The sequence below is a fragment of the Somniosus microcephalus genome, unplaced genomic scaffold, assembly GCF_052327205.1.
Source record: "Somniosus microcephalus isolate GS21.2 unplaced genomic scaffold, FLI_Smic_1.0 unresolved_chr2, whole genome shotgun sequence".
Classification (NCBI taxonomy): Eukaryota; Metazoa; Chordata; class Chondrichthyes; order Squaliformes; family Somniosidae; genus Somniosus; species Somniosus microcephalus.
Genome location: NW_028225180.1, coordinates 83651000 through 83676928, shown reverse-complemented (window position 1 = coordinate 83676928; position 25929 = coordinate 83651000). Strand labels below are relative to the sequence as shown.

Below are 25929 nucleotides of genomic sequence, written 5' to 3'. Positions count from 1 at the left end.
GGAATATGGTATTGAGATAGAGGATCAGCCATGATCATATTGAATGGCGGAGCAGGCTCGAAGGGCCGAATGGCCTACTCCTGCTCCGATTTTTCTATGTTTCTATGAGACCCGCTGGTTCCATGCATGTGCAAACCAACCTCCGCTACCCAATGAATGGGCCTCCCCCACCCCACCCCTCCTTTCCCAGCCTCTGTACTTGCTTAAAACCCATTACATCTCCAACCTTTGCCTGACCTGAAACGTCAACTCTGTCTCTCTGCGGGTGCTGCCCCGACCTGCTGAGCGTTTCCAGCATTTGCTGTTTTTATTTTGGATTTCCAGCCTCCGCAGCATTTGGCTTTGGTGTCATTGTTGTCTGCTGTACCGAGTATCGTGGGTTGAAGAACAGATGGTAGAACTTTGAGGGGGTGAATTTCTCGATGCTTGTTTTTTTTTTTAATTGCAGGAGCCCAAAATGACACGACACTTAACAGGGACGATGTGCTGTAGGGTGCCAATACTTACCATAAACTGTGGTGGTCACCCACAAAATAATTTTAATGACATGATTCAGCCCGACAAACAGCACTGAGCTAGAACGTGATGCTTATAAACCATTAACTTCAGACAACCCTCACAATTACATTTACTATTCCAGTTTAATACAGACAGTTTACATCAGATTTAAGCACTTCCAACAAAATCATCTGAGGATGAGGTTTCTTCCTTGAAGTGCAAAGCTGCTCAAAGTAGTCAGTAAAGGTGTTTTTATATTACTGCGGTGCTGTTGACTCTAGCATGCAGGGCTCACCCAGTCAACAGCACTTCCTAGTGTAAATCGGCCAACCTACCTTGTTCTAATAGCAGGGGAGACCCACTTTGGATCTGCCATCAGTGGAACCAAGTGGCCAGCAGGAGACTGGTGGCAGAAAAGCACAAAACCAGTATTGGTTTTAGTTTTAGCATCGTGCTCTCAGGACTTGGACTGCGCTGAGCCACAAAGCAAAAAAAAAAAAAAGCGCCTTGCGAAGTCTGCAAGAACAGGGTGACTCGTTCCCTGCGGGGAAGGGACAGGCCTCCATTCAACAACATTCCTCATAACGTCTGAGGAACCAGGAAACATCCTGAAGCTCTGTGGCGCAGCAGAACAGAGCGCCAACAGGACACCCTACTGTGCTGTCGGCGTAAAACAGTATTCATAAGGTGCATGGAGGTTGACTGCCAGACCCCAAAAACAGAAAGAAATTATGGGAAAAATAGATCAAGTAACAATATGGATAGCAAGCAACCTACTCCCCCTTCCCCTCCAAGTCTCCAACCCCTCAGATTCTATAAATCATTCTCCCTCTCCTCCAAGCTAAATGACATCGGAGGTGGTGTTAGCAAAGTTCTAGCAAGTACCAGTTGTTGGGATATCTCAAGAGTTTAGTATCTGGTTGAGAAAGTGTGAAAATCCAGTTTGGAGATGTCTCTCTCGCTTGAGAAGTGGGCTTGGTCGATCCGAGACATTGGGCTGCCCACAGATTTCAGCCAGTTCATCCTGCAACAGGGAACAGAAAAGAAATGATTGGAGTCTGGCATTAGAGACATGAAAAACCAACTGATAGAGACAGTAGATAACTAGTGTTGGCATTTGGTAACTGTCCTTGCATCTGTGACACCGAGGATGTGCTCAGTGTCAAACAGTATCAATGTCCTGGATGAAAAGTGAAGGTACATTTTTGAAGTGCTGAGAAAACAAGGATTATAGTAGAACACAGCGTGCTGAGTCTTCATTTCAACACAGTCAACATCTGATGACTTGTTCGGCATCTCATGCCCAAAAATCGTACATTGTTCTTTATGGCTCTCCCTGCGCCACAAACCATTCCACAGGTGAAAAGGTTGGCAGACTACCTGCTTCCAAAGCATTTGTTACTCAATAACCCAGTTCCCAGGTTTGCCACAGCGGCCGAGGCTTACTTCCCTGACAATTTTACCCAAATCGTGGGTGAAAGTGCTTGGCGCTCCATTCGGCATCTCTCCAGTAGCACGGCCAGAGATTGGGCAGTGCCCTTGTGGGGGAACAATGGGCGCGTCACTAGATTGGGCAGTGCCCTTGTGGGGGAACAATGGGCGCGTCACTAGATTGGGCAGTGCCCTTGTGGGGGAACAATGGGCGCGTCACTAGATTGGGCAGTGCCCTGGTGGGGGAACAATGGGCGCGTCACTAGATTGGGCAGTGCCCTGGTGGGGGAACAATGGGCGCGTCACTAGATTGGGCAGTGCCCTGGTGGGGGAACAATGGGCACGTCACTAGATTGGGCAGTGCTCTGGTGGGGGAACAATGGTCACGTCACTAGATTGGGCAGTGCCCTTGTGGGGGAACAATGGTCACGTCACTAGATTGGGCAGTGCCCTGGTGGGGGAACAATGGGCACGTCACTAGATTGGGCAGTGCTCTGGTGGGGAAACAATGGACACGTCACTAGATTGGGCAGTGCCCTTGTGGGGGAACAATGGTCACGTCACTAGATTGGGCAGTGCCCTGGTGGGGGAACAATGGACACGTCACTAGATTGGGCAGTGCTCTGGTGGGGGAACAATGGACACGTCACTAGATTGGGCAGTGCTCTGGTGGGGGAACAATGGACACGTCACTAGATTGGGCAGTGCCCTTGTGGGGGAACAATGGTCACGTCACTAGATTGGGCAGTGCCCTGGTGGGGGAACAATGGTCACGTCACTAGATTGGGCAGTGCCCTGGTGGGGGAACAATGGTCACGTCACTAGATTGGGCAGTGCTCTGGTGGGGAACAATGGACACGTCACTAGATTGGGCAGTGCTCTGGTGGGGGAACAATGGACACGTCACTAGATTGGGCAGTGCTCTGGTGGGGGAACAATGGACACGTCACTAGATTGGGCAGTGCTCTGGTGGGGGAACAATGGGCACATCACTAGATTGGGCAGTGCCCTTGTGGGGGAACAATGGTCACGTCACTAGATTGGGCAGTGCTCTGGTGGGGAACAATGGACACTTCACTAGATTGGGCAGTGCCCTGGTGGGGGAACAATGGGCACGTCACTAGATTGGGCAGTGCCCTGGTGGGGGAACAATGGGCACGTCACTAGATTGGGCAGTGCCCTTGTGGGGGAACAATGGACACGTCACTAGATTGGGCAGTGCCCTTGTGGGGGAACAATGGTCACGTCACTAGATTGGGCAGTGCCCTGGTGGGGGAACAATGGGCACGTCACTAGATTGGGCAGTGCCCTTGTGGGGGAACAATGGGTACATCACTAGATTGGGCAGTGCCCTTGTGTGGGAACAATGGGCACGTCACTAGATTGGGCAGTGCCCTTGTGGGGGAACAATGGGCACGTCACTAGATTGGGCAGTGCCCTGGTGGGGGAACAATGGTCACGTCACTAGATTGGGCAGTGCCCTGGTGGGGGAACAATGGGCACGTCACTAGATTGGGCAGTGCTCTGGTGGGGGAACAATGGACACGTCACTAGATTGGGCAGTGCCCTTGTGGGGGAACAATGGGCACATCACTAGATTGGGCAGTGCCCTTGTGGGGGAACAATGGGCACATCACTAGATTGGGCAGTGCCCTTGTGGGGGAACAATGGACACGTCACTAGATTGGGCAGTGCTCTGGTGGGGGAACAATGGGCACGTCACTAGATTGGGCAGTGCCCTGGTGGGGGAACAATGGACACGTCACTAGATTGGGCAGTGCCCTTGTGGGGGAACAATGGACACGTCACTAGATTTGGCAGTGCTCTGGTGGGGGAAGAATGGGCACGTCACTAGATTGGGCAGTGCCCTGGTGGGGGAACAATGGGCACATCACTAGATTGGGCAGTGCCCTTGTGGGGGAACAATGGACACGTCACTAGATTGGGCAGTGCCCTGGTGGGGGAACAATGGACACGTCACTAGATTGGGCAGTGCCGTGGTGGGGGAACAATGGTCACGTCACTAGATTGGGCAGTGCCCTGGTGGGGGAACAATAGGCACGTCACTAGATTGGGCAGTGCCCTGGTGGGGGAACAATGGGCACGTCACTAGATTGGGCAGTGCTCTGGTGGGGGAACAATGGGCACATCACTAGATTGGGCAGTGCCCTGGTGGAGGAACAATGGGCACGTCACTAGATTGGGCAGTGCTCTGGTGGGGGAACAATGGGCACATCACTAGATTGGGCAGTGCCCTGGTGGGGGAACAATGGTCACGTCACTAGATTGGGCAGTGCCCTGGTGGGGGAACAATGGTCACGTCACTAGATTGGGCAGTGCCCTGGTGGGGGAACAATGGGCACGTCACTAGATTGGGCAGTGCTCTGGTGGGGGAACAATGGGCACATCACTAGATTGGGCAGTGCCCTGGTGGGGGAACAATGGGCACGTCACTAGATTGGGCAGTGCCCTGGTGGGGGAACAATGGACACGTCACTAGATTGGGCAGTGCCCTGGTGGGGGAACAATGGTCACGTCACTAGATTGGACAGTGCCCTGGTGGGGGAACAATGGACACGTCACTAGATTGGGCAGTGCCCTGGTGGGGGAACAATGGACACGTCACTAGATTGGACAGTGCCCTGGTGGGGGAACAATGGGCACGTCACTAGATTGGGCAGTGCCCTGGTGGGGGAACAATGGACACGTCACTAGATTGGGCAGTGCTCTGGTGGGGGAACAATGGGCACGTCACTAGATTGGGCAGTGCCCTTGTGGGGGAACAATGGGCACGTCACTAGATTGGGCAGTGCCCTGGTGAGGGAACAATGGGCACGTCACTAGATTGGGCAGTGCTCTGGTGGGGGAACAATGGACACGTCACTAGATTGGGCAGTGCCCTGGTGGAGGAACAATGGACACGTCACTAGATTGGGCAGTGCCCTGGTGGGGGAACAATGGGCACGTCACTAGATTGGGCAGTGCCCTTGTGGGGGAACAATGGTCACGTCACTAGATTGGGCAGTGCCCTGGTGGGGGAACAATGGACACGTCACTAGATTGGGCAGTGCTCTGGTGGGGGAACAATGGGCACGTCACTAGATTGGGCAGTGCTCTGGTGGGGGAACAATGGGCACGTCACTAGATTGGACAGTGCCCTGGTGGGGGAACAATGGACACGTCACTAGATTGGGCAGTGCCCTGGTGGGGGAACAATGGACACGTCACTAGATTGGACAGTGCCCTGGTGGGGGAACAATGGTCACGTCACTAGATTGGGCAGTGCCCTGGTGGGGGAACAATGGTCACGTCACTAGATTGGGCAGTGCCCTGGTGGGGGAACAATGGGCACGTCACTAGATTGGGCAGTGCCCTTGTGGGGGAACAATGGTCACGTCACTAGATTGGGCAGTGCCCTGGTGGGGGAACAATGGGCGCGTCACTAGATTGGGCAGTGCCCTGGTGAGGGAACAATGGGCACGTCACTAGATTGGGCAGTGCTCTGGTGGGGGAACAATGGGCACGTCACTAGATTGGGCAGTGCTCTGGTGGGGGAACAATGGGCACGTCACTAGATTGGGCAGTGCCCTGGTGAGGGAACAATGGGCACGTCACTGGCTTGCTTTTAACGGTGGCGAATTCTGTTGGAGCACCAAAGTGGCGTGCCACCCCCAATCGTCCATTCTTCTCCATAATTGATATCGTCAAGCCTCTGACAATGCAGAATTATGAGACGCCACAGTTTTTGCAAATGGACCAGCAACGAGATCTAGACTGGGTTGTTTGTTCAGATTCAGGTATTTTGAGCACTCAAGTCATACTGCAATTGAACTGTAAGGTATAAAAAGGAGCGGAATACAAACCTAAATTAGTTTACTATCCAAAAACCCACTTATAGCCCATATATCACAGAAATCACAGAAACGCCACAGTGCAGATAGAGGCCATTTCGGCCCATCGAGCCTGCATCGACACATATCCCACCCAATCCCCGTAACCCCTACACCAACACATATCCCACCCTATCCCTGTAACCCCACGTAGTTAATCCCCCTAACACTAAGGGTCAATTTATCATAGCCAATCAACCTAACCCGCACATCTTTGGACTGTGGGAGGAAACCGGAGCACCCGGAGAAAACCCACGCAAACACGGGGAGAATGTGCAAACTCCACACAGACAGTCGCCCGAGGCCGGATTCGAACCCGGGTCTCTGGCGCTGTGAGACAACAGTGCTAACCACTATGCCACCGTGCTGTGGCATAGTCCAGTTGTTGCTGGGCAGTGAACTTCCTCAAAGGCTTCGTGGGTAAATACATCACTTGATGTACAACACAGAAGACCAGAAGAATTGAGGTTTGATCCATAGAAATATAGAAAAATAGGAGCAGGAGTCGGCCATTCAGCCCTTCGAGCCTGCTCCGCCATTCAATATGATCATGGCTGATCCTCTATCTCAATACCATATTCCCGCTCTCTCCCCATACCCCTTGATGCCTTTTGTGTCTAGAAATCTATCTATCTCCTTCTTAAATATATTCAGTGACTCGGCCTCCACAACCGTGTGTGGTAGAGAATTCCACAGGTTCACCACCCTCTGAGTGAAAAAATTCCTCCTCATCTCAGTCCTAAATGTCCTACCCCGTATACTGAGACTTTGACCCCTCGTTCTAGACCCTGCTGGATCAACCACACCAGCACTACAACTGACCTCAGGACCCGAGCTAATGAGGGACAGGCGGCCAGTGTTCTCCCTTCTGCTAACCGGTGATCCCCTGCAAGAAAATGTCTGTGTGCGGACTTTGAGTAAGGACAGGATTAGGCTTGGCTGTGAGGTCTTCTACGGTTGGAAGAACTGAAACTCCGGCAAGTGGTGTCCGACAAGCGCTGCTCCACGCTAAAGGAAGAAAATGAACGAGAGGATCACCCGGGCCACTCTTGCGCCCCTTCTGGAGGCCAGAGTGACCGAGGCACGAGTGTCAACTGGCCGCAAGTTCCCCAACTGATTTTAGAATGGTTGTTTGAGAAAAGGCAAAAAAAAAACACCCTCAAAAAGACAAATTGGGAAAATATTAATGACAACAGTTAGGCCAGCCTTGCTGAGCAGAGACAGGAATTGTATCTCCGGACCACATGGCCCACAGCAATATACATACTCGCCAGATCAAATGGGCAGGCCACAAATACCCAGCAACGCACATAGGAACTGGAACAGTACAAGACTCTAAATTACCCATTGTGAAGTCATAGGCATTGAAGTTATGCCAAGCAATTATTAATCTATCAACTTTTAATGAGATTCTTTTGCCTGCTATTTTAATGAAAGCATTAACTAAAACAAACACAGGTTAATTTCTCCATTAATATATACTACATATTAATATATCATACAAAGTGTGTTCAGCATTCATACGGTGTAATTTCAAGGCTTTAGTGGACAAAGGCAATGCATGGTGGAAGTGCGACTCCACAGAGTTTCAGACTGTGTCACACAGATTGTACAGTACATATGGAGGGCATAAAACACCACAGCACAATGAAACAATTATGCTAATCACTGCAATTTAATTTTGGCCTGACATGATTCCTTCACTGTAAGCCACTCACTTACACTACCATAACATAACCTTATCCTGATTATGTTTCAGCTGATGAAAATTACTCGTTTATACGGTGGCAATGTGACCGGCATAGACTGGCGGGGCTGAACAGCCTGTTTCTGTGCTGTATATTCTATGTAGTCCTGCACTACTTGAGTACCAATCTGACTAAGGTCCAGCATTGACGGACTTGCTGGAGAGCAAGCTTAAACCGACTCATGGGCCCCCCACAAACACTGGCCCATAAGGGAGGCTGCATCGGGCTGTGCAGAAGTGGGCTGAGGCTGCAGGGCGAGATTGGAAGTTTAGTCTCTGCAACCTCGGTCCCCTTTGAAAGAAAAAAGACTCGCATTTCTACAGTGCCTTTCACAACCACGGGACGTTCCCAAGCGCTTTACAGCCAATGAAGTACTTTTTTGAAGTGTAGTCGCTGTTGTAATGTAGGAAATGCGGCAGCCAATTGTGCACAGCAAGGTCCCACAAACAGCAATGTGATAATGACCAGATTATCCATTTTATTGATGTTGATTGAGGGATAAATATTGGCCCCAAGACACCGGGGAGAACTCCCCTGCGCTCCCTCAGTACTGCCCCTGACAGTGCGGCGCTCCCTCAGTACTGCCCCCGACAGTGCGGCGCTCCCTCAGTACTGCCCCTCCGACAGTGCGGTGCTCCCTCAGTACTGCCCCACTGACAGTGCGGCACTCCCTCAGTACTGCCCCACTGACAGTGTGGCACACCCTCAGTACTGCCCCTCCTACAGTGCGGCGCTCCCTCAGTACCGCACCTCCGACAGTGCGGCACTCCCTCAGTACTGACCCTCCGACAGTGCGGCGCTCCCTCAGTACTGCCCCTCCCACAGTGCGGCGCTCCCTCAGTACTGCCCCTCCGACAGTGCGGTGCTCCCTCAGTACTGCCCCACTGACAGTGCGGTGCTCCCTCAGTACTGCCCCACTGACAGTGCGGCACACCCTCAGTACTGCCCCTCCTACAGTGCGGCGCTCCCTCAGTACCGCACCTCCGACAGTGCGGCACTCCCTCAGTACTGACCCTCCGACAGTGCGGCGCTCCCTCAGTACTGCCCCTCCCACAGTGCGGCGCTCCCTCAGTACTGCCCCTCCGACAGTGCGGTGCTCCCTCAGTACTGCCCCTCCGACAGTGCGGCGCTCCCTCAGTACTGCCCCTCCGACAGTGCGGCGCTCCCTCAGTACCGCCCCTCCGACAGTGCGGCGCTCCCTCAGTACTGCCCCTCCGACAGTGCGGCGCTCCCTCAGTACTGCCCCTCTGACAGTGCGGTGCTCCCTCCGACAGTGCGGCGCTCCCTCAGTACTGCCCCTCTGACAGTGCGGCGCTCCCTCAGTACTGCCCCTCCGACAGTGCGGCGCTCCCTCAGTACCGCCCCTCCGACAGTGCGGCGCTCCCTCAGTACTGCCCCTCTGACAGTGCGGCGCTCCCTCAAGTACAGTACTGCACTGGAGTGTAAGCCTTATCCCAATTTGACCGATCACACAACCTTCTGACTCAGAGGCGAGGAGTGCTACCCACTGGCTGACATACGCAGTTGCATTTTGTAGTGCGTTTTGCAGGTGCTTTAGCTTCCCTGAGCTGCCACCGTTTCTAAGAAATAGTTGCGAGTCGCCGCAATGGTCAGATCCACATTGAAGATTCTTTTGTTTGCTCATTTCCAATAGCGCAGGAAAGGAAGAACCCATGGTTTCAATGACCCAATCCTTTTCATCGCTTCAGCATAAGAGCATAAGATATAGGAGCAGGAATAGGCTATTTGGCCCCTCGAGCCTGCTCCGCCATTCAATAAGATCATGGCTGATCTGATCTTGGCTTCAACTCCACTTTCCTGCCCGCTCCCCATAACCCTCGACTCCCCTGTAGTTCAAATGTCTCTCAATCTCTGCCTTGAATATATTCAATGACTCCGCCTCCACAGCTCTCTGGGGTAGAGAATTCCAAAGATTCACGACCCTCAGAGAAGAAATTCCTCCTCATCTCTGTTTTAAATGGGCGACTCCTTATCCTGAAACTATGCCCCGAGTTCTAGATTTCCCCACGAGGGGAAACATCCTCTCAGCATCTACCCTGTCGAGCCCCCTCAGTATCTTGTATGTTTCAATAAGATCACCTCTCATTCTTCTAAACTCCAATGAGTACAGGCCCAACCTGCTCAACCTTTCTTTTCATAAGTCAACCCCCTCATCTCAGAAATCAACCGAGTGAATCGTCTCTGAACTGCCTCCAATGCAAGTACAGTAAACTCTTGTTTAAACGGCACTTAATCATCCGGAATAGAGTCATAGAGTTATACAGCACGGATAGAGGCCCTTCGGCCCATCGTGTCTGCGCCGGCCATCAAGCCCTGTCTAATCTAATCCCATATTCCAGCATTTGGTCCGTAGCCTTGTATGCTGTGGCATTTAAAGTGCTCATCCAAATGCTTCTTAAATGTTGTGAGGGTTCCTGCCTCCACAACCCTTTCAGGCAGTGAGTTCCAGACTCCAACCACCCTCTGGGTGAAAAAGTTCTTTCTCAAATCCCCTCTAAACCTCCCGCCCTTTACCTGAATCTATGCCCCCTAGTTATTGACCCCTCTACTAAGGGAAAAAGCTCCTCAGCATCCATCCTATCTATGCCCCTCATAATTTTGTACACCTCAATCATGTCCCCCCTCAGCCTCCTCTGCTCCAAGGAAAACAAACCCAATCTGCCCAGTCTCTCTTCATAGCTGAAGCGCTCCAGCCCTGGTAACATCCTGGTGAACCTCCTCTGCACCCTCTCCAACGCGATCACATCCTTCCTGTAGTGTGGCGACCAGAACCGCACACAGTATTCCAGCTGTGGCCTAACCAGTGTTTTATACAGCTCCATCATAACCTCCTTGCTCTTGTATTCAATGCCTCGGCTAATGAAGGCAAGTATCCCATATGCCTTTTTTACCACCTTATCCACCTGTTCCGCCGCCTTCAGGGATCTGTGTACTTGCACACCCAGATCCCTCTGACCCTCCGTCTTGCCTAGGGTCTTACCATTCATTGTGTATTCCCTTGCCTTGTTAGTCCCCCCAAAGTGCATCACCTCGCACTTTTCCGGGTTAAATTCCATTTGCCACTGTTCCGCCCATCTAACCAACCCATCTATATCGTCCTGCAGACTGAGGCTACCCTCCTCGCTATTTACCACCCTACCAATTTTTGTATCATCCGCGAACTTACTGATCATACCTTTTACATTCATATCCAAGTCATTAATGTAGACCACAAACAGCAAGGGACCCAGCACCGATCCCTGTGGTACCCCACTGGCCACAGGCTTCCAGTCACAAAAACAACCTTCGACCATCACCCTCTGCCTTCTGCCACTAAGCCAGTTTTGTATCCAATGTGCCAAGGCACCCTGGATTCCATGGGCTCTTACCTTCTTGACCAGTCTCCTGTGCGGGACTTTATCGAAGGCCTTACTGAAATCCATGTATACCACATCCACTGCGTTACCCTCATCCACACACCTAGTCACCCCCTCAAAAAATTCAATCAAATTAGTCAGACATGATCTTCCCTTGACAAAGCCATGTTGACTATCCCTGATTAATCCTTGCCTCTCCAAGCGGAGACAAATTTTGTCCCTCAGGATTTTTTCCAATAATTTTCCTACCACTGATGTTAGGCTCACTGGCCTGTAGTTCCCTGGTTTTTCCCTACTTCCCTTCTTGAATAATGGTACTACATTAGCGGTTCTCCAGTCCTCTGGCACATCCCCTGTGGCCAGAGAGGTCCTGAATATATGTGTTAGAGCCCCCGCAATCTCTTCCTTTGCCTCACACAGCAGCCTGGGATACATTTCATCCGGGCCTGGGGATTTATCCATTTTTAGGCCAGCTAAAACCGCCAATACCTCCTCCCTCTCGATGTTAATATGTTCGAGCATATCACAGTCCCCCCGCCCTATTTCTATGTCTACATCGTCCTTCTCCATAGTGAAAACAGATGCAAAAAATTCATTCAGAACCCCTCCTACATCTTCCGGCTCCACACACAGATTGCCACTTTTGTCCCTAATGGGCCCTATTTTTTCCCTAGTTATCCTCTTACCCTTAATATACTTATAAAACATCTTAGGATTTTCCTTTATTTTGCTCGCCAGTGTTATTTCATGGCCCCTCCTTGATCTCCTAATTTCTTTTTTAAGTATCCCCCTGCACTTTTTGTACTCCTCTAGGGCTTCCTCCGTCTTTAGCCTTTTGTATCTGCCAAAAGCCCTCCTTTTTTTCCTAATCCATTCTCGTATATCCCCTGACATCCAAGGTTCCCTGTGGTTTTTGGAACCACCCTTGACCTTTACGGGAACATGTTGCCATTGTATGATCTCAATCTCCCTTCTGAAAGCCTCCCATTGCTCCGATGCGGATTTTCCTACAAGTAGCTGATCCCAGTCCATTTTGGCCAGATCCTGCCTTATCCTATTAAAATCGGCCTTCCCCCAATTTAGAACCTTTATTTCCGGCCCATCCATGTCCTTTTCCATGACCACCTTAAATCTTACCATATTATGGTCACTGTCACCAAAGTGCTCACCTACTAGCACTTTTTCCACTTGGCCAGCCACATTCCCTAGAATTAGGTCCAGTACCGCCCCCTCTCTTGTAGGACTTTCTACATGCTGGCTCAAAAAGCTCTCCTGGATGCACTTTAAGAATTCTACACCCTCTGAGCCTTTCACACTCTGACTATCCCAGTTAATATTGGGGAAGTTGAAATCCCCCATTATTATTACCCTATTATTTGCACATTTCTCTGAGATTTGCCTACATATCTGTTCCTCTATCTCCCCCTGACTGTTTGGAGGCCTATAGTACACTCCCAGCAAAGTGCTTGCCCCCTTTTTGTTTTTAAGCTCCACCCATATGGCCTCATTAGAGGAACCTGCTAATATATCATCCCTCCTTACTGCAGTAATTGACTCCTTAATTAATATTGCGACACCCCCTCCTCTTATACCTCCCCCTCTGTCTCGCCTGAAGATTCTGTACCCCGGAATATTGAGCTGCCAGTCTTGCCCCTCCCTCAACCATGTCTCCGTGATAGCAACAATATCATACTCCCATGTGTTTATCAACACCTTCAGTTCATCCACCTTATTTGCAAGACTCCTTGCATTAAAATAGATGCCATCCAGCCTTATATGTTTGCCCTGTCTACCAAGCTGACTTGTTTTTTTCTCTATAATTGGCGGCACATCACCCCCTATTTCAGCTCCCCTCTGTATCCCATCCCCCTGCCAAGTTAGTTTAAACCCCCCCCCCCAACAGTGCTAGCAAACCTCCCCGCAAGGATATTTGTCCCGCTCTGGCTCAGGTGCAACCCGTCCGACTTGTACAAGTCCCACCTTTCCCAGAAGCAGGCCCAGTGATCCAGGAAAGTAAAACCCTCCCCCCTACACCAACTCCTTAGCCACGCATTCATCTGCTCTATCCTCCCATTCCTATACTCACTAGCACGTGGCACTGGGAGTAATCCAGAGATTACAACCTTTGAGGTCCTGCTCTTTAATCTGTTACCTAGCTCCCTAAATTCTTGATGCAGGACCTCATCTCCCTTCCTTCCTATGTCGTTGGTCCCAATGTGGACCACGACCTCTGCCTGCTCACCCTCCCCCTTAAGAATGCCCTGCAGCCGCTCAGTGACATCCCTGACCCTGGCCCCAGGGAGGCAACAAACCATCCTGGAGTCACGTTTGCGGCCACAGAAACGCCTATCTGTTCCCCTTACGATAGAATCCCCTACCATTATTGCTCTCCCACTCTTTTTCCTCCCTTCCTGAGCAGCAGAAGCTTCCCTGGTGCCAGGAAGCTGGCTGCTGCTGCCTTCCCCTGGTAAGTCATCCCCCTCAACAGTATCCAACCGGCAAAATAGATAACCGGCAATCTTGCCGAATCCATCCAGCACTCGTTTTGCCGAGTCCGAGTCTCCCGCGGTGGCCGAGTTAGTCAGTGGTTTTTATTTTTGTGTGTTAAAAATTGCCTTGGTAGGTCTACCTCTCTGTTATCCAGAATGTTTCATCAACCGGCACCATCCTGGTCCCGGAGGTGCCGGATAAGAAAGAGTTTACTGCCTATCCCTCCTTAAATAAGGAGACCAAAACTGTACGCAGTACTCAAGGTGTGGTCTCACCAATACCCTGTACAGTTGTAGCAGGACTTGCCTACTTTTATACTCCATCCCCCTTGCAATAAAGGCCAACACTCCATTAGCCTTCCTAATTACTTGCTGCGCCTGCATGCTAACTTTTTGTGTTTCATGTACGAGGACCCCCAGATCTCTCGACCGCAGCATTTTGTAGTCTCCCTCCATTTAAATAATAATTCGCTTTTTTAGTCTTCCTACCAAAGTGGATAACCTCACATTTTCCCACATTATACTCCACTACTCGACTAGAGAGAGGCGGGGCACACATTTTCCCTTTATTTCCTTTTGAAAGCCTGCACAGGCCTCGTGCAAGGCAATGTCACAATTGCAAAGAAGTCATCAGAGGCAATGCGTCACCCTCAAACTGCCCACAGTCAATGCAAGATCTGAACTCCTGCATAACGTAGATGAAGTGTTGGATAAAAACTTTTTTCCACAGTGGATTATTATTTAAATGGAGGTTACAAAAGACTACAGTTCAGAGGGACCCGAGGGTCCTTGTGCATGAAACACAAAAAGTTAGCATGCAGGTACAGCAAGTAATCAAAAAGGCAAGTGGAGTGTTGGTCTTTATTGCAAGGGGGTTGGAGTATAAAAGCAGGGAAGTCCTGCTACAACTGTACAGGGTATCGGTGAGACCACACCTTGAGTACTGTGTACAGTTTTGGTCTCCTTATTTAAGGAAGGATATACTTGCATTGGAGGCAGTTCAGAGACGATTCACTCGGTTGATTCCAGAGATGAGGGGGTTGACTTATGAAGAAAGGTTGAGCAGGTTGGGCCTATACTCATTGGAATTTAGAAGAATGAGAGGTGATCTTATTGAAACATATAAGATACTGAGGGGGCTCGACAAGGTAGATGCAGAGAGGATGTTTCCCCTCGTGGGGAAATCTAGAACTCGGGGGCACAGTTTCAGAATAAAGGGTCGCCCTTTTAGAACTGAGATGAGGAGGAATTTCTTCTCTCAGAGGGTCGTAAATCTGTGGAATTCTCTGCCCCAGAGAGCCGTGGAGGCTGGGTCATTAAATACATTTAAGGTGGAGATAGACAGGTTTTTGCAAGGTAAGGGAGTGAAGGGTTATGGGGAGCGGGCAGGAAAGTGGCTTTGTGCCCAAGATCAGCCATGATCTTACTGAATGGTGGAGCAGGCTCGAGGGGCCGAGTGGCCTATTTCGGCTCCTAATTCTTATCTTAAGGGAGGGAGCATAATGGTGAAAAATAAATGACGACTAGAAAAACCTGGGCTATTCATCCACAAAAGCAAACCACTGCAAGAACAGCTCATGGAGTGTTTAAGATAGCAAATGGGATTGAGAAGGCAAATCTGGAACACGGCTGCAAGTTAAGCCAAGAGGGCAGGACGCGTGGGCAGAGGTTCAAACTAGTAAAATGCAAACTAAAGACCGTCAGGAAGTTCTTCACACAAGACTGAGCAACAGATGGAACCGACTTCCAGATAGGGCTGTGAGGGCAGAAAACCCAGCAGCGTTTAAGAAATTGTTACGATGGGGGGGAGGGCTTTCTGGATGATGAACTATGTTGAGCTGATGGCGCTCCCGGTCCGCTTCGCTCTTGTGAACCCCATCATGTCAGCAAAGGGGCATCTACGCAAAAAACATCTGCTGACTGGCTGCCGCGAAGTAAAAGATACAAGAGGAAGATAGGAAGTGACAAGACGCCAGTAAGTGGGCAGGTTGGTGGTTGTAACATTTATGATAAAGCTACAATGTGGATGAATACGTTCCCATTTAAGTACTGTATATTTTTCACTGTGCTATAGCCAAGTTGATGTGGCATATTGATTACATCTACACATCAGAAAACAAAAAAATAATTATAACAGGAAAGCCTTTCCAGCAAATCTATTGCCATGTACAAACTTTTATCCTATTGCTCCAACAGGCACCCCCCCCCACCCCCACACCTCCTCCCCTTAAATAAAATACGTTAAGATGAAATATCACCCCTCAAAGACTAACTGACGTGACCCAAGGGCACTTTCGTGTACAATATAACTCTTGGCTGTTTGCAGGCACTTGAGACACCACGACTGCCCATTTAAGCTTCCAGTAAGTGCAATTTATGCTTAATGCACATTAATGGGGCGACTACAAACCGGTAACTTCATCCACAGGATTGGAACACAGACAGACTGCAGCATCAGGGTGCAGGCTACAGGCAACCCTGGAGTGTTGTCCAACGATAAACAAGCTAAACTTGACTGAACCAAAATAACACTGCTACCAATTTTGCACCCGCGCTAGACAGTCTCTTAGATTCAGCGCCGCCAGTCTCCGCCATTAGCTGATCGTGCATCATTTACGATCAGGAGTTTATCTTTACTGCCCGATATCCAGTGTGACCCCGGGGGGTACTTACAACAAAACTCCACATTACGTGTATTGGAGATTGTAATCGCACAGGAATGTTTGTTTCTTCTACTTCCCAGAGAGGCAGACTGATGAACACTCTACCGAGACAAGGCCAATTATATAACCAACAGGCTAATTTATTTCATATGTAATGCGAACGAATACAATAACCTTTACAGCAAATTGCAACCTATTTTGTAACACCTCATTAAAAAATAACAACGTGCGCCACACTATCCCTGTTAGTGGGCCATATACGCCAGTAATTTATTTTCCGAGCTGTGTCTGACCTCATTGTGTCGGACTTCCTGACTAGATCTCTGTAGGCTCTGTTTCTGACTCCCGTTTCTAGCTGGATAGAAAGCCCAAGGTTTGAGCTCTGATCCTCCCCAGCACCAGTCGCTGAAGGTAAGCATGCAGGTGCAGCAGGCGGTTAAGAAGGCAAATGGTATGTTGGCCTTCGTAGTGAGAGGATTCGAGTGCAGGAACAAGGATGTCTTGCTGCAGTTGTACAGGGCCTTGGTGAGACCACATCTTGAGTATTGTGTGCAGTTTTGGTCGCCTTATCTGAGGAAGGATGTTCTTGCCATGGAGAGAGTGCAGCGAAGATTCACCAGGCTGATACCTGGAATGGCAGGAATGACGTATGAAGAGAGATTGGGTCGATTGGGCTTATATTCGCTGGAGTTTAGAAGAATGAGAGGGATCTCATTGAAACTTATAAAATTCTAACAGGACTAGACAGACTAGATGCAGGAAGGATGTTCCCGATGGTCGGGGAGTCCAGAACCAGGGGTCACAGTCTAAGGATAAAAGGGTAAGCCATTTAGGACAGAGATAAGGAGGAATTTCTTCACCCAGAGAGTGGTGAACCTGTGGAATTCTCTACCACAGAAGGCAGTTGAGGCCAATTCATTAAATATATTCAAGAAGGAGTTAGATATATTTCTTAAGGCTAAGGGGATCAAGGGATATGGGGAGAAAGCAGGGACAGGGTACTGAATTTGGATGATCAGCCATGATCTCATTAAATGGCGGAACAGGCTCGAGGGGCCGAATGGCCTACTGCTCCTATCTTCTATGTTTCTATGTATCCAGGGATTGGAAAGCTGAGCTGGCAAACAAACCGGCCAGCGCCCTCCTCGGAGTGGGCTCTGGCGGCTAACCCCACCGAGCCTGAAAGAAGCCTTTCCAACATATTATGTGTGAACGTTTACTGGAATGACTTTAATAAAACCTCCAGTGTCTCAAGCTGATGTGGTGTGCAGCAAACACTTTGTATATCTGGATCCAATGCCTTATGTGCTAAATGCTCATCAGCATCTTCAAAGGCATCAAGCTAATATGAACTGATTGAAAATCCCTTTGAGGCCAAATACCTTGAATCGTGACACGCATATGACGTAAAGATGTCTCCAGGTGTAGTGATTTCATTATAAGCAACTTAGACTGTGTTATAAGAACATAAGGATTAGGAGCTGGAGGAGGCCATGTGGCCCCTCGAGCCTGCTCCGCCATTCAATAAGATCATGGCTGATCATCGACCTCAACTCCACTTCCCCGCCCGATCCCCATATCCCTCGATTCCCCTAGAGTCCAAAAATCTAACGATCTCCGCCCTGAATGTACTCAACGACTCAGCATCCACAGCCCTCTGGGGCAGAGAACTCCAAAGATTCACCGCCCTCCGAGTGAAGATTGCAAAGATTCACCGCCCTCCGAGTGAAGATTGCAAAGATTCACCGCCCTCCGAGTGAAGATTGCAAAGATTCACCGCCCTCCGAGTGAAGATTCCAAAGATTCACCGCCCTCAGAGTGAAGATTCCAAAGATTCACCGCCCTCAGAGTGAAGATTCCAAAGATTCACCGCCCTCAGAGTGAAGATTCCAAAGATTCACCGCCCTCAGAGTGAAGATTCCAAAGATTCACCGCCCTCAGAGTGAAGATTCCAAAGATTCACCGCCCTCAGAGTGAAGATTCCAAAGATTCACCGCCCTCAGAGTGAAGATTCCAAAGATTCACCGCCCTCAGAGTGAAGATTCCAAAGATTCACCGCCCTCCGAGTGAAGATTCCAAAGATTCACCGCCCTCCGAGTGAAGATTCCAAAGATTCACCGCCCTCCGAGTGAAGATTCCAAAGATTCACCGCCCTCCGAGTGAAGATTCCAAAGATTCACCGCCCTCCGAGTGAAGATTCCAAAGATTCACCGCCCTCCGAGTGAAGATTCCAAAGATTCACCGCCCTCCGAGTGAAGATTGCAAAGATTCACCGCCCTCCGAGTGAAGATTCCAAAGATTCACCGCCCTGAGTGAAGATTCCAAAGATTCACCGCCCTGAGTGAAGATTGCAAAGATTCACCGCCCTCCGAGTGAAGATTCCAAAGATTCACCGCCCTCCGAGTGAAGATTGCAAAGATTCACTGCCCTGAGTGAAGATTGCAAAGATTCACCGCCCTCCGAGTGAAGATTGCAAAGATTCACCGCCCTCCGAGTGAAGATCGGAGTTATGGATTCAAAACCTACAGATTCAATCACCAGAGGTCAGCAAAACAAGTCACACTCGTGGGAGAAAAGCCACTAGGCCAAGTACAATAGTCCCACCTTAGCCTGCAAAACTGACAAATGGCACTCCTGGCTCAAGGTCAAAGGAAATGGATAGGGGTGCCTTTCACAACAGGGGGTTAAGTGCTGAGCAACCAGCCTCCTGGTGCTTCTTGAAGAGCTTGAGAAAGTTTTCAGTGACAGACAGAGCATCATTTCAATGAAGGTCACAAATAACATAACCGAGAACGTGGTCACCATACCAAATCCAAAGAAGCCAGCTCTCACTGCAGCTCCCAAAATAATACAATTCCAAGACCTAGGCATTAACCATGAGACAGTGAGGAGCAAAAATAGAACAAGTCCAAAAGGCAGCAGAAAAATGCCAGTCATATTCCCTGCAAAAAGGACAAATTCAACAGAGAGAAACTAGGTCGGCTCGATCAATTGCAGAAAATGTGGCTCACACCCAAGGGAGATGACATAGAGTCATAACGGCACAGAAGGAGGCCATTCGGTCCATCGATCCGTGCCGGCTCTCTGTAGAGCAATCCCAGTCAGTCCCATTCCCCCGCTCTATCCCCATAGCCCTGCGGGTTTATTTCCCTCCAGTGCCTATCCAGTCTTCCCTTGAAAACATCGAGTGTCTCCGCTTCCACCACTTCCGTCGGCAGCGAGTTCCAGGTCCTCGCCACTCGCTGCGTAAAAAAGTTTTCCCTCACATCCCCCCTGTATCTCTTGCCCAAAACCTTAAGTCTGTGTCCCCTAGTCCTTGTACCATCAACTAGTGGGAACAGCCTTTCCCCATCTAGCCTATCCAAACCCGTCATAATCTTGTGCACCTATATCAAATCACCCCTCGACCTCCTTTGCTCTAATGAAAACAAATCCAGCTTCTCCAGCCTGTCCTTGTAGCTAAGATTCCCCCATCCCCAGAAACATTCTGGTAAATCTCCTCTGCAGCCTCTCAAGGGCCTTCACATCCTTCCTAAAGTGTGGTGACCAGAGCTGGACGCAATACTCCAGTTGTGGCCTAACCAGCGCTTTATAAAGATTCAGCATAACTTTCTCTACTTTTGTACTCAGTACCTCTATTTACGATGCCCAAGATCCCGTATGCGATCTACAAAAACAACAGGCTGGAATAATAAGCTTGCAATTGATTCTTTCAGTTTTTAAAAACTTAGCGTTTTTGTAAAGCAGCTTCCCCCCATTGTGCAGTATCTGGGATGGCAGGACAGTGAGAGCCACCTTGCAGAAGCTACTCGTATTGTTCAAGGGCTCACTGTTGAGTTGTGCCGACTTTTCCCTTCCCACCCCTGCTCCCAACGTTGAACATAGAAACATATTAGATAGGAGCAGGAGTCGGCCATGCAGCCCCTCGAGCCTGCTCTGCCATTCAATGCGATCATGGCTGATCATCCAAATTCAGTACCCGGTCCCTGCTTTCTCCCCATATCCCTTGATCCCTTTAGCCTTAAGAAATATATCCAACTCCTTCTTGAATATATTTAATGAATTGGCCTCAACTGCCTTCTGTGGTAGAGAGTTCCACAGGTTCACCACTCTCTGGGTGAAGAAATTCCTCATTTCTGTCCTAAATGGCTTAACCCTTATCTTTAGACTGTGACCCCTGGTTCTGGACTCCCCCGCCATCGGGAACATCCTTCCTGCATCTAGTCTGTCCAGTCCTGTCAGAATAAGTTTCAATGAGATCCCCTCTCATTCTTCTAAACTCCAGCAAGTACAGGTCCAATCGACCCAATCTCTCCTCATACGTCATTCCTGCCATCCCAGGTATCAGCCTGGTGAATCTTCGCTGAACTCCTTCCATGGCAAGAACATCCTTCCTCAGATAAGGCGACCAAAACTGCACACAACACTCAAGGTGTGGTCTCACCAAGGCCCTGTACAACTGCAGCATCCCACAGCAACGCACACCATCTATTACAAACTTTGCACATTAACTCCCAAAGCAGTGGGTGATTGGCAGGCACAATGGGCAACTCTGGGACTTGTACCCATTAATGCCCCATCTTGAGAGAACCATCGAATGGTTACAGCACAGAAGGAGGCCATTCAGCCCGTCGAGCCCGTGCCGGCTCTCTGCAAGAGCACTTCAGCTAGTCCCACTCCCCCGCCCTTTCCCCGTAGCCCTGTAAAAAAAATTCCTTCAGGTACTTATCCAATTCCCTTTTGAAAGCCACAATTGAATCTGCCTCCACCACCCTTTCAGGCAGTGCATTCCAGATCCTCACCACTCGCTGCGTAAAAAAGTTTTTCCTCATGTCGCCTTTGGTTCTTCTGCCAATCGCCTTGAATCTGTGCCCTCTGGTACTCTACCCTGAGCTAGTAGCCCTCCCATTTAATTTGAAAGAATTCTCACAGCCCTCAGCCACTCGTGTGTCACACTCTACGTGTAATAGGTTCGCAATACGATCTGGATCGTATCTGTGAATGTGCGACTTCCGCCTTATGAAATCAGCCCTTGTGGCAGCTTTAGTAGAACACATCTTTCAATTCCATAAACAGTGTACATTTATAACCTGACCTCATTCACACACCTTCCCCCAATGAATTTCCGAGTTCATGCTAAATGGTCTTTTAAAAATAGCACACCTGCCCTAGTTTACTGTAAGAGAAAGGACAAATCTTTAAAAAGATCCTAGTGTCCAAAAGAAAAGACTACAGAATTTAGCAACGTCCAAAGCACAGGTTTGTTAATTTTGTCCTTTAATCTAATTGATGAAGTAATTAAACTTCAATTAAGTGCATTAATTTCTTCTAGAAACTTTAGCTGATTGGATGCTCTTAAGGGGCACACTTTAAATAGGCCACTTGTATCATTGATGCTTTAATATACCCGATTACCTCCGTTACTGACACTTAGATACTCAATTATTTCCGTTACTGACACTTAGATACTCGATTATCTCCATTACTGATGTTTTAATACCTGATTATCTCTATTACTGACACTTGCCAGCCCTGGGGAGGCGGGACTGCCAGAAAAATGGCAGAATTTGGGGGCGTGTGCCATCTTGCCAGGAGGCGGGTAGCCGTCCCGAGCCGGGTCCCGTCTCCTTGGAGGCGGGATGGGATTACAGCCGCTTAACAGGCAGAAAATAGGATTATCCCCTTTTTGCCCTCACAAGTGCGGGCTTCCCGAAGGCTCCGAAACCCGCCAGGGTCACCGAGACAAGTAGTGGGTCTGCGGGGGACGGAAGGGTCCAAAAGTGTGCTGTGGAGGTGAGTGATGGGTGCAAGTGTGGAGAGGTGAGTATCTGAGGTAAGTGCAAAGTGTTAGTAAAAGTGTACTTACCTTTGTTTCTTCCTGCAGGCTTCAGTCGGTGTGTATGCGGAGAGTCTCGGGTCTCCGCATGGAGATGACAGATGGCCGCTGCATTCTCCAATGCAACAACTGACGTAATAAAACTCACTACGCACTTGGTTTGAGCATAAAGCAAGGCTTTAATCAACTTGTTTCAGAACATGGAGGTCTAGTTGTATTTTACTAGTTCCTTGTCTTACAAAATGTCCCTGGCAAGCTGGGGCCGACGCCCGAGTATTTATACTCCTTGGATGGCGCCACCAGCTGGCCGTCCAGCGTTATTTCACGAGTAGTTTTTTGATGAATGATGAGATTTATAACAACAACCATCTAATTTCTGCAAAAGAGGTTTGATGTGTTCTATTCAAGAACTCATCAAACTAGAGAATGTCAGTGTTTGACAGCTTCACAAAACTGTCAAACGATGACAATTCATCTGTCAAAATTTTTTGACTTAACAAGGTCAATCAAGGGAAAATGGCGCAGGTTGGCCACAAGTCGATGGAGGCGGGACTAAAACCCGACAAGTGGGAGTCCCGCCTCCAAAAGCTCCCCATTGGCAAAATCCAGCCCTTAGATACCTGATTATCTCCGTTACTCACACTTTAATACCCGATTACCTAAGTCACTGATGCTTTAATGTAACTGGCCATTTCTGCCACACCCCAACCCTGAGCAGGCATCCTGCACCCAGGCCTTTGCTAATGGCACTCTAAAGCCTGCGGAGCAGATTTTCTGCTGTTGCATTTGGGCGTAAATAATCACCCGGGCAGAGCGCACAGAGGAAGATCAGATGGGAGGATTGCACAGCCATAGGTCAACCCGATTTTCTGTTCATTAATTTAAACAAGTGGACAATCAGGCAGGCTCCATTAGAGGTGGGTGATCCTCCCCGGCCGAGTGTCCTCCATGTGTCCCACCCACGCAGTTAACACCCAGAGAAACCTCAGTGTCTCACACTTCAATCCTCCACCCCCCCCACACCACCCCCGGGTCAGGATTCTCGAGTCAGAAATTTCAAACATAAGGCCTCACCCCTCACATGTGTTCCAACGCCAATGGCCTGTGCCATATCTGGATAGGTTAAATCTATCCATAGATTTGTTCAGCGCACTTTAAAGTGTCACACGGAGCCAGACATTAACAGGCACTTTCCAAGCTGTCACTAAGCAACAGCTACATTCTAAATAACAACAGAAAACGCTGGAAAAACTCAGCAGGCCAGGCAACATCCGTGGTGAGAGAAATAGAGTCAACGTTTCGGGTTGAAACCCTTCGTCAAGACTCATTTTCTGTTGTTATTTTGGATTTCCAGCATCCGCAGTATTTTGCTATCGTAACAGCTAAATTCTTACTGGCCCGATGCTGTGTTCACCCAACGACATTTAGCCTTTGCGACCTTAGAGCGACACAGATCTACCTTAAAGCAGTAAGGTATTGTGCGTTACACAGTATAACACTCTTTGTTCTTATGAAAATGCGTATCATTGACTAACTATGAGCAATGAGATCCAGCAGTTTTTTTTTTAAACCAATATATTTTGCACATGATCACATCCAAAGGCAAGCAGATAAAGCACACAAGTCCACTCTCCAGAGCTTCCCGGAGATATTGACCTGCTCCCCGACACCACCCACAAATACTGAACACACTCCCTGGGACCGCCCCTTTACAAATGCTCACACTTCTCCCAGCGATCCCTTATTATCCTAATGTATGAAAGCCAGTGTCAGTTACCCAAAGGACAACGGCGCTATCATTGCAGAAAATTGATTTTTTTAAAATTAGTATATAGCAACAGAAATGCTGTTGCTTCTCTTTTCATTTCACAATCAATGTAGCGCAATGGTGAATTGTGCGACCAAATTCAAATCTCAAAGACGCACGCTGAATATTGCAACATACTACAGGTAGGCTACCCTTTATCCGGACTTCCGAAAACTGAAACCCTCTAAAAACCGAAGGTTTTTTCGTTCAGCGTAAGTCGTGCGTACGAACGAAAAAACCTTCGGTTTTTAGAGGGTTCCGGTTTCGGAAGTTCGGATAAAGGGTAAGTCGTGCGCACGACCCCCCGCCGACCCCGACAACCGCCGACCCCCCCGCGGACCCCGCCGGCCCCGACAACCGCCGAACCCCCCGCGGACCCCGCCGGCCCCGACAACCGCCGATCCCCCCCGCGGACCCCGCCGGCCCCGACAACCGCCGATCCCCCCCGCCGACCCCGACAACCGCCGACCCCCCCGCCGGCCCCGACAACCGCCGACCCCCCCGGCCCCGACAACCGCCGATCCCCCCCGCGGACCCCGCCAGCCCCGACAACCGCCGACCCCCCCACGGACCCCGCCGGCCCCGACCCCCGCCGACCCCGACTGACTCACGCTGAGCGTCAGCGTAAGTCGTGCGCACGACCCCCCGCCGACCCACCTTCCGAAATCCGAAATTCTCCTTTATCCGAAACTCGGCTGGTCCCGAGGTTTTCGGATAAAGGATAGTCTACCTGTACTTACATAAAGTTGACTTTTTCAACGGATCCCTGCACCTGTCCCGTCACTGTGCCTCCTGCTGTGTTCTTCACCCAGCCAACCAGGCCTAGCTTCCTGGCCTGCTCCTCAGTGTACTGAAACAAAAAAATCAAAGGATAAAGTATTACCAAGAGTGCGAGACAACACAGCGGGGGGCGGGGGGAAACAATTTTTTAAAAACAGAATACACAATGTGTGACATGAATCAGTCATTCATGAAAGAAAGACTTATGAAATAATACTGGGCGGCCTACGGGTGGCACTGTCCAGGGAGAGTATAAATACTCGGGCACGGGCCCAGCTTGCGCAGGACATTCTTAACAGGAACTAGTGAAGGACACAACTAGACCTCCATGTTGTAAAACAGTTGATTAAAGCTTTGTTTAACGCTTAGACCAAGTGCCTAGTAGTTTTCTTACATCGATGTGTAAAATACAAATTTCTATTTATACATAGGGCCTTCTCATTAGTTACACACCGCCTGACAACTCGGGCATCAGGGAAGCTCGATGACCAATGTGTAAGGAGTGGTGCCGATCTATGAGCCCAAACTTCCAGAGGCCTGCGCGGTGTGCAGGATTCCTGCTTGGTGGTGCTTCAAGAGGCTTCTGAGACAGTCACAATGGAATCTCGGTTGATTCCCGAGATGAAAAGGTTGTCTTATGAGGAAAGGTTGGGCCTATACTCATTGGAGTTTAGAAGAATGAGAGGTGATCCGATTGAAACATACAAGATTCTGAGGGGGATTGACAGGGTAGATGCAGAGAGGATGTTTCCCCTCATGGGGGAATCTAGAACTTGGGGGCATAGTTTCAGGATAAGGGGTCGCCCTTTTAAGACGGAGATGAGGAGGAATTTCTTCTCTCAGAGGGTCGTGAATCTTTGGCATTCTCTACCCCAGAGAACTGTGGAGGCTGGGTCATTGAATATATTCAAGGCGGAGATTGACAGATATTTGAGCTACAGGGGAGTCAAGGATTATGGGGAACAGGCGAGGAAGTGGAGTTGAGGCCAAGATCAGATCAGCCATGATCTTATTGAATGGCGGAACAGGCTCGAGGGGCCGAATGGCCGACTCCTGCTCCTATTTCTTACGTTCTTATGAATCAGGAAACAGGCCAATGTGAGCAAGGTGGACACTCGGTTATAATCTACTTTCACTGTTGTTTTACTGTGAGCTTGTGCTGAAATATTAGTTTTGCTGACATAGGGTTGGAAAGCATACGGACTGTTGGTTGGCTGCAATTAAAAGGGGAGCCTGCAGTTCCCATTGCATGAAAGGTCAACGTTCAGGAGGTCAACCAGACTGGCCTGGTCTCAGTTACTTGTCAGATGACTGCTGGCTGACGGCACTGCAAAACCGGAACTCCTCAGGGGGACAGTTCTCCGATCATCATACCCAAGCTAAAGTTCCTTGGAAGAATCAGAAGCCGTT

At 49.5% G+C, this 25929-nt stretch overlaps 1 protein-coding gene across 2 annotated transcripts in view; it reads right to left on the bottom strand.

Moving 5' to 3' along the window:
* Positions 1-622: 622 nt before the first annotated feature.
* LOC147092935 (acylphosphatase-2-like) overlaps positions 623-25929 on the bottom strand; it is a 49166-nt gene continuing 23859 nt past the window's right edge. For both annotated transcript variants that reach the window (XM_085976257.1, XM_085976258.1), the window contains 2 exons: positions 24480-24589; positions 623-1522 (listed from right to left, as the gene is read on the bottom strand). In XM_085976257.1, coding sequence (XP_085832383.1) covers positions 1408-1522; positions 24480-24589 — 225 coding nt within the window. In that variant the 3' untranslated portion in view covers positions 623-1407. The remainder of the gene's footprint in view (positions 1523-24479; positions 24590-25929) is intronic.